The following is a 9,646-nucleotide window of genomic DNA, read 5'->3' as shown; positions in this document are numbered from 1 at the left end:
TTATTTCAGAAACCCAAATGGGTTAATAACACATCAAACGTTTGATAAAATTTACACGAATGCGATAGATTTCAAAGTATAATTGTCTTTAATTTAAAAAACATCGTAGTGCTATCCAAAGCAATTAAAGTTCACCGCTTGTTTTCAGGAGTGGTTTAGTAAAATCTAATGCATAATAAAATACATTATTTTGAAGATTGCAATGTTTTCCCGAAGTGCCATGTCACTTTAGAATGTGCAGCTTCTGATTTTCCTTTTCCTCAAACAAAAGATTGTGCCATAAATAAGAAAGAAAAGCACAAAGTGTTTACAAAAAAGACCATTGAATGTTCCTAACAGAAGTAATGAAGGTGGATTCTTCTACAGTGACTTTGTCTTTTACGGCATGGATCTCTTTTAACAGTGCTCCTTGAAAAAAGAAAAATGAAAGTATCCAAATTTAGAATATGCTTTCCCTTCGTGCTATATCATGCGGTTGAGAAGCCATTCAAGAAGTCACTGCTACAAACCCAACTGAACAACCAACAATGGTCAGATCAATTTGAGGTAACAAAATTTTACATTAGTAGTAAAGTGCAGGTAATACTCGAAAACCAGCAGCAAACTCACTCATTGGGGCTAACCATTAAAATCAGAATATAATAGTAACATCCTCATAAGTTCTCTTAATAAAATACTATCAGAAAAACTCTCAAGTGCTCCCCGAGCAAGAGAACTTTCTCGCTTTATGTCAATAGTGGGGTACCCCTTCAACCATTTAGTCATCATTCTTTCCTATTTTAGCTACATCATCTTTTTTTTACGTTACTGCTGAAGTGGGTACACAGTAGGCAAGAAAAATCACATGCTTTGGGATCACCTAAGATGGATGCTACATAGGATTATTAGAATGAGCCTAGTTGTGATGTGTAATGGCAGTGCCACTATGGAATGGAGGTCTCCAAGCTGAAGCAGTGAGCAAGCAAAGGTCCTTCCAACCAAGTTTAAGGATGCCATTGTCCTCCACCAAGGTATAACCCTCTGATGGGAACATACCAAGGAGTAGACTAGCTTGAGTTGCAGCATTACCAGCTAGAGATATACCTCTAAATCCACACTGCTGAAACTTCTCCCTCCAGTTGTGAAACTTTGGCTCCCCAGTTCTTGATGGCCCTCCAACAGCTAGCACATTTCGAATCTCCCTAGACAATAGCTGTTGTTCCACCACATGCCTCTCTTCGCTCTCCTCCCCATAGCTAGACCCAAGAGAGTCAAACAACGCCGAGTAGTAGTGTATGGCTTCCACAAACCTCCCCAAGAACGAACCACTGTTGCTTAGGTCTTGCTCTACCACAGTCACCACTTTAGGTGCCAGCCTGCATTACACAAGTCCATGCAACAAATGCAGTGTAAAGTGTCTTTACATTTGCAGACAAGTTCAATTCAGAATTACTATATCCAGTAACTTTTACGATAGGTACTTAAAAGTAATAGCTTTTTCTTGATCTTTCCACTATCTGGCCTTCAAACTCCAGAAACTACATAGCGACAATGTAAGTAATAATAAACACACTAGACCCATCACCCCTTCTTTCAAAACTTATTATATATATATATACACTCTACAGTTCTCTTCTTACCTTTTTTTTTTTTGTTTCTCCCCCATTAAGATATGTGCAGAGAGTAATTCAAAACTAGACATAATCATTATTCCCGATCTTCCTTAGAAAAGAAAAGGGCAGAGACATAAAGTGAGTACTAGAGCCTATAAAGGTGAAAAAGGGATTTTGGGGACTTCTTTCTTGAAAAGTACCATGACTAGTTTCCTATGTACTAACCCCACTCAGCTTATTTCAACTCCCTCCGGATCATGCAAATTACGCAAGAAGTAACATAAACCCATGCAATGCATCGAATGAATGAATGGAGTAAAACCCTTCACCCACCTCTGCAAGAGCCACAAGGTGTTGGTGTCTGAGCCGGTGACATCATAGAGGGAATGTTGCAACCAGTGAACTGCAACAGCTTCGGTTTTGCTAACGTTGAGCCTCTCAGGGTCAAGGTTCCCTACTTTCTCAGCCACCGGGAAGAACTCAAAGGGAAGACCAAGTTTGTTTGCAAAATCGGACAAACGTTTACCCGTGGCTTCAAGTGCTTCCATGGAAGTACCAAGCCCCGTGAGCCTCACATAAGGGGCTCCACCAGGTCTTGAAGCTAGAATGTAGAACAAACCAGGCCACTGCAACCCTTGCATTATGTCCAGATCTATGATGTGCACCCTCTCTTCCCTTTCAAAAGCTTCTTGGATAGCTTGGTTTGCTGTGAAATGTGAGAACTTCACGAAAGGACTGATTCCGTTGAACACTTGGAAAGCCGATGCCACCTTGTGGCTTTGATGGGTGTGTGGCAAAGTGGCATATATCCCCAAACATGAACTCACCAACCTTGCTGATATGGCTTCCGAGAAATAAGCGGCCACACGCTGTGCTGATGTGCCAAACGGTGTTGATAATTGGGAAATCTCTAGCAACATCTTGTTGGCGTCTTCTAGATTCTCAGCTGAAACAGCTTCTGCACACTGCAGCAGCAAAGTGAGGAGATGCAGACCCTCCTCGTCTTTCTTCTTCTGTTCCCGCAACTCTTCTTTCTTCTTTCTTGTGAGTGCCACCTCAGCACTGCTGGTTGCTGCTAGATCTTCCTCTTGAGGGTGAGGCTGCTTCTCTTGTGGCGGTGAATAATGGGGTGGTGGTGGCGGTGAAGGCAAAGTAACCAAAGAAACTGAAGGGTTATTGTTGGTGTTGCTGTTGTTGTTGGCGTTGCTATCGTGGTGGTGAGTGATTGGAGGCACACCCCAATTGGACAACATGTGCTGATTCACAACCACAGGACCACCTGATCCGTCTGTGAAGTGCAGATTAGGAACAATGCCATCCACACGATTATTCACGAGCTTCACTGAGGACACAGAAGGTGGAAGAGGCACCCCTTCTGTGCCTCTTTTGTTTTGTGGGGCGGACTCAGTGAGAAGACGCAACCTGTATTCAAGAATCGTTGCAAGGTTGGGGTTGCAAGGGTATATAATCTCCCTCACGTTGCTAATTAGTTGGGGAATCGAAACACTGTTTGAACTGTGAATGAGATCCTTCAATATACCATCGATCCAACCACTCGTGGCGGCCGAAGTGTCGTCCATGGAAGGAGAAGAAGAAGAAGAAGCAACCACGTCGACAATATTTCCACCACTGGTTCTTAGGTTGGTGGTGGCGGTGTTGTTCATGTTGTTGTTGTCTCGGTTCCTTTGGCTTTGAGATGGAAAAAGTGGTAATCCCGAGAATCCACACACTGCAGGCACGGGGTTCTGCTGGTCCTGGCTTTGACTTTCAACAAGCCCTTGGAAATGATGGTGTTGGTGAGCACTGTAGTTTGGAGCAACACCAGAGGAATTGATGGTGGTGGAAGAAGGTAGCAACATAGTGGAGTAGTTGGTTGTGACGGCCACAGTGGGGTAATTTGGAATGCCAACGTTATCTCTTGACGAAATACTACCACTTCTACTATTATGGTTGCTATTATTAAAATGATAGTTATTACTAGTATTATTATTATTGCCATTATTACTACAAGTACCTGCGGCTAACGTAGGTGTGGTGGTGGACCCTTTTTCTAAGGATGACATGTTGACGTTGGCGGAGCTTCGACGAGGAAACCTAGGATAATCAGTGGTGGAAGAAGAGTTGTGTGGTGGAGTGAGATGAACGTTAAGATGGTCCATCTCAGAAGCCATTCTTTTCCTGACGATTTTCCTCTCACAATGAGGCTGTGGCACGATGCCATGTAGGGTGTGTTGGTCGTCGTTGCTCATGTTGCTGGAGTTAGAAGCACTGGTGAGAGGACTAGCAGCACTTGCAGTTGCGTTGTTAACATTCCCATCTTCGGTAATGTTAGTGGCAGCACTGAACAAAGCACAAGCAGCCATAAGGGGATGTAGAAAGTGAGATCTAGAAGCAAAAAAAGATATGATGGGGGTGTTGTTCAGATCATGGAAAGAGAAGAAAGGAGAAGTGGGAAAAAACTGAGGTTGTTGTGGAGTGTGTACGTGTGTGTTTGCTTGTTTTGCCAGTCAAATAATTCCCATTTGTAAGAGGGGTTATGTTATGGCATTATGGGATGGCCAAAGCTACAAGGAGATAACGTTGTGAAGATTTGGACAGTGGGTATAGGATTCCCATTTTCCCACCTCTCTCCAACACGATTCTCTATGCCTTTTGGCTTTTGGATGGTTGCAAAAGAAGGGTGTGTTTGGGAGGGATAACACTAGCCACGGCGGTTAGTGCTTCGTCTTTGTGTGCTTTGATTTTATTTATATGTTGCTAAGCATATGTTAGTTTTGTTTCAGATTAATGTGAACGTGTCTCAGACATAGCATAGGATAGCATATGATATGTTAAACAATAGGTAGCTAGAGAAAGAAAGAAGAAACGAGAAAGAAAGAAGAAACAAGAAAGAAGAAGGAACTGTGGTAGGTAGTGTCATTGCTTGCTCTGAGCTGTGAACTGTTCTGGTTTGTGATGGAAATTAAAGCAAGCTCAGGACAGATGAAGATATTTTTAACTGAGTTTTCGTCGTCTTCTTCCTAACCCAGTTTTACATTTACAACGTGCAGCTGCATAAATAAACCAACCATTTTCGCAACTTTTACCCTTATGCTGTAATTTCATTATAAACGAAGCAACTTTACTTTAAATAAATACACGATTTTCAGTTCATTTTGCAGAATTTAAAAGTACCCTTTTGAAGCAATGTTGTTGAAGATTAAAAACTTGAATCGTAAAATGGGTAAAGTGGAAGATGAATGATTGAAGGTGTTAGGGATTAAAAAAGGGATATAGATAGTGTCGCTAAGAACGAGGAGCAGAGAAAGAGCTGTCAAACCTCAGTTCCCAAAAATCTGAATCGTAGCGTTTGACATTTTGCTTTCGACTGCGGCATCACTAACCAGCTTTTTCCTCTTGACTTCATCCCAAAATTCATTTTTTTAATTCACATTTTCCTTTTTTTTTCTGCCATTAACAAATTTGTCAAACCAACCACTGCAACGGACACATTACTCAAAAGCTGGCACCTAAATCAATGACCTAAAAGGAACCTCAGAATAGCGCCACTTCTTCCTCTAAATTTTTCAATTTTTCTCTCTTTGTTTCCTTCACAAAAGGTAAATTGAAGAACCCAAACAAATTTTCAAAATTAGAATCTAGAAATGCCATTATTGGTCAATTTTTCGTTCAAATGCCACACATACCCTAAATGTCAAATATTTATATGCATAGTGATTTTTTGAAGTTCAAAACTGATTTTTGGAAAACCGTGATTAAAACAAAATTTGTTGAAAATAAATTTAAATTCGATTTCATCTGAATTAGATTTTTATTTTTTTTATTATTGAAAAAAAGGTTTAAAAAATAAAGTACAAAAAATAACAATTTAAATTTGGTTTTCCAATACTGACTTAAAAAAAAAATCACTATCTACCTAAATAATTAATGCAATATCCTATATAAGTAATTTTTAGATCAAAATGCGTTATTTGGGTGAAAAATTCTAGTATTTGTACTGTGTGAGAAGAAGTAGAAATAGTTTAAGAAAATATAAAAAAGATTTGTAAGTTCAGGATATAATATTTCTTATTACACGAACGGGGTCTCATAATATTAAATACAAGTAGACAAGAAAACCAAAATATAAAAATATAAGTTTATTATCCGAATGTTTAGTATTTTTTTTTATGGATTAACTTATAATTTATATTAAATCTCTTTTGCATATTTTTTAGAAAGATTTCAATCATTTCTCTGTGTAAACTCAAATTTTTTTTTTCTTTCTTTCGTCCTCTTTCCTTCATTTTCAACATATTCCAACAAGGCTAAATATATTAGTAAGAATTCAATAGTAAGTCTGCCATTTTAACTGTAATCATTGTCATTAAAAATAAGTGTCCATTTATTTGACATTTTAAGCTCAAACTACAATAACCTAATAAGCTATAATTATTTTATTTCACTTTCAATCGGTTATTTAACGAATTCTAAAGGGCAGGTGAAAATAATGACTTAGTCTTCCAAACGCAGGTTTCGATTTAACCTTGTAATTTTTAATTGTTCATTTGATGTCATGTTTGTCTTTTTTGTCATAATAGTGTTAGAATGTTGGAATTTAGGTTTTCTCATTCCTCACCAAAACTTGGATTTTTCCTGTCAACCCTTTGAAATAATTTACAAACCATTATCAAGTGTTTGTAAAAAATTTAAAATTTGATATAGAAAGAAACCAAAGTCGTATACCATAAATCTAAACATCTTTCATATTTATATCAATTAAAAATAAAATAAATTTATAATATATAAATAAAAACAAATTTCATTTTATTAATTAATTTTATAAGAATGAGTTAAGTATAAAATTTATAAGAAATTACATCAATTGAATATTTATTTTTAGTTTAGTCTATCATGTTATATATAGAGTAGTTATTAAATTATTCACATTATTTTCATATTTAGATGATATAAATTTTATTTTATAAGTTAGTTTTGTAAAATCAAATTAAATTTAAATTTAAATATTACTTAAAGAAAAAAATTTCTTTAATGATGCGACATGCACTTAAAATTTGAGAGTTATTTTATGAAGTTTAGTAAGAATTAAATATGAAAACATAAACGAATATTAAGCATTGGCATTAGTTAGAAGTGCTTTTAGGAAACGTGATTTGTATATACTAAAGAAAGAAAGAAGAATTTGGTGTTGAGAAAGGTATTGTTTGTAAAATATAAAGAATGTTTGGTAGTAAGAATAGAATGTATTGAAGAAAAGAGTTGGCACTATCAAATCAAAGATCTTTGTGCCCTATCAAATATTTAACTCTCCACCTTTCCCTTTCTTTCCCTTTCATCTTAAACTCCAACCAAAACACATTAAACTATCACTAAACCCTATAAGGAAATATGCAACCAATGCTTCCTTTGGAAAACCTATGTCCTAATTTATACATTTTATATCATAACAACGTACAATGTTCACATTACTTTATATATAGGTGTTTGAATAATTCTTCCAAACATTATACACAATATATTAACTCATTATTCATAATTTCTTTACCAAAAATTTAGTTGATATTTTTAGTAAAAAAATTATTTGTGTTTGTAAGATTCGAACATCAACCATACCTTGCTTAGAGAAATTAAATTTAACATTTTCATGCCCACTCTTTCTTAGTATTAATGGATTAAAGTTGACCACTTAATTTAAAACTAATATTCATTTCGTAAATGGGGTCATAGAAGAATTTTGTTTTCCTTTTTAATAAACATGATAAATTTATAAGATTAAATATATTTGTTCTTTAATTTTAAGTGAAAATTGAAATTAATCTTTTTTTAAAACTTTGGTTTAACTTAGTTTTTTAACTAAATTTTGTTACACAAACATGTTTTGTGACAACATTTGAATTATTTACACCTTTGACACATTTTTATTCAATGTTAATTGAAAAATACATTTGAAACATTAAATAAATTTAATAAAATTTGATTAAAAACATTTTAAATCTATTTAAGAACATATATTTTTTAAATATCTTGCAAAATTAAATTTATTCTTCAAACATGATCTAAATCCAAGAAGTGATATGAAATTAATTTTATTGTTTAGGTAAACTTTGATGCATATCCAGCCATACGAGACAGAGATGAAAAAGGGTTTTGAATTCCAAGAACAATAATTTATCGAAGTATAGCTTTACGAGCATGTTTCCTTTTCTTATAGCTTTTACATTCACACCAATGGAACTTTGGAACGGCTTATGATTCATCATACTTATTTTAAAAACTTTTACTAAAAGTGAATTCGTTTGCTTATTTCTTTACAAAAATACAAAACCAAATCAAAATGAAAGGTTTTCGAATTTTGGTGTTTTCTTTAAAGGAAATTGTGAAATTAAAACGAAGGAGAAAAGGCACACGTCTTTCAGAAGTAAAAACAAAATTTTAAAATTTAATTTTTGTCCTTATTTAGATTCTCTCGAGCCAACAGTAAACTATTTTTTGTGAACCCAAAAGGTAAACGTCTTTGCATTGCATAAAAATAAAAAAGGTAAATGTCTTTTTAGTTCAATAGTAACATTTTATTATATTATATTATGTTGTACTTCTTTCCTCGATGATTTCTTTTTTATTTCTTCCAATTCTCGTGTTCTGTGCCCTATTACTAATACCCATGAATTTCTTAATTCTTACAAATTACACTTTTCAAAAAATTGTATATTTTTTTTTAAGATTACATATATTTTGAAAAGCTTGGTCCAATTAAAATTGTATACTTTAAAATAGTTGTAATCTAAATTTATTTAATGTAGAAACTGTATACGACGCCTCCTCATCTGAAATAAGTTTTGAACAATTTGCGTATATTCAGGTTAACAAATTTGGAAAATGAATTTATAGGTGAATTTTACATTATATTAAATGGATTTTGATAGTTATTAGAAATAAAGTTTTAATTTTATACTCAAATCTTATCTAAAATATAAGAAAAAAGAAGGTACATTATGACAGTGTCAGAGATAGTAAGAAAAAGTTGGAGCACGTGAGAGACGTAAAAGCCTACTTTTTCTTAGTAATGTCACCATTCAATAGATGATAACACTCTTATATAGTACACAATTTCATTCATTTACTGTCTCAAACAAAACCAACCAAAATATTTTAATTAAGGGTTAAATGTATTTTATTTTTAAATAATTTTTAAATTGTATTTTATTTTTAAATTAAATATAAATTTATTTTGTGCATGTGCTTTAATAGACAGTAAACACAAATTTATTTTTAAAAAGTAAATTATATGATTAAAGATATATTTAAATTGTATTAACCTTAACTCTTAAACTATTATTATACATGTCAAAACAAATTTTTAAAAAATAACGATTTTTAAATTCCTTAAAAGAATAAGAATTATATTTGAAATCTTGGCATGGAGTTTCTTGATCCATTTTCTTAGGATTAGTTTCGATGGAAACAATAGAAGAGTTCTAACTCAACGGTAGAATGTCACATGAAAGTTATCGGTTCGAGTTTGATTATTTCTAAACTAAATATAAATTTTTCTATTTAGATATTCTGATTGAATAAGAGTTAATTGAATAATATAATAATAAAAAATAATAAGAGACTCGTGAGATTACACGAAGGAAGAGAAACTATAATTTTATAAATGAATTCTAATCAAATTTGAATTGTCTGCTTTTATAAATTTCAAATGAACTTTGTTTACAATAAAAATAACTAATTTTTTTTCATAAACTTTTCTAAAAATTAAAATTAATTATTTCACATATAAAAATTAGTTAAAATTACGTGACTATTTCTCAATAAAATTCACAAATCCGTATCCCTTATGATTACCCTGTCGGATAAAGTAATGATTTATATATAATTTCAGTTCCATTTATAAATACGTTGGTAGACTATATATTATTTAAAGTGAGTCACCACAAATATTCATGAAATATGTATATACAACCTTGTACGTATGGTAATATCGCATAATCCAGATACCAATCGTACTACATCATACAGAATCTGATTTCAAAGATTTTGTTCAAGTGAAA

The 9,646-nt window shown here is 33.4% G+C and overlaps 1 protein-coding gene across 2 annotated transcripts; it reads right to left on the bottom strand.

The window, feature by feature from the left end:
• On the bottom strand, positions 1-4,731 carry SCR (GRAS family transcription factor). 2 transcript variants are annotated; one of them, XM_088109870.1, is made up of 3 exons: positions 1,926-4,731; positions 1,084-1,355; positions 1-513 (listed from the first exon to the last, which is right to left on the bottom strand). In XM_088109870.1, exons 1-3 carry the CDS (start codon positions 3,953-3,955, stop codon positions 488-490), a joined length of 2,328 nt encoding a protein of 775 aa, XP_087965996.1. In that variant the 5' UTR covers positions 3,956-4,731; the 3' UTR covers positions 1-487. The 2 variants fall into 2 exon arrangements, with proteins under 2 accessions (XP_087965996.1, XP_047155822.2); XM_047299866.2 differs by lacking the exon at positions 1-513 and having other exon boundaries at positions 596-1,355; positions 1,926-4,722.
• Between the last annotated feature and the right edge of the window lie 4,915 nt (positions 4,732-9,646).

This window comes from Vigna umbellata, chromosome 3 (genome assembly GCF_029865625.1).
Source record: "Vigna umbellata cultivar VRB3 chromosome 3, Vumbellata_1.0, whole genome shotgun sequence".
Lineage (NCBI taxonomy): Eukaryota > Viridiplantae > Streptophyta > Magnoliopsida > Fabales > Fabaceae > Vigna > Vigna umbellata.
The sequence above is the reverse complement of the archived record's forward strand: the minus strand, read 5'-3'. Positions and strand labels throughout refer to the sequence as shown.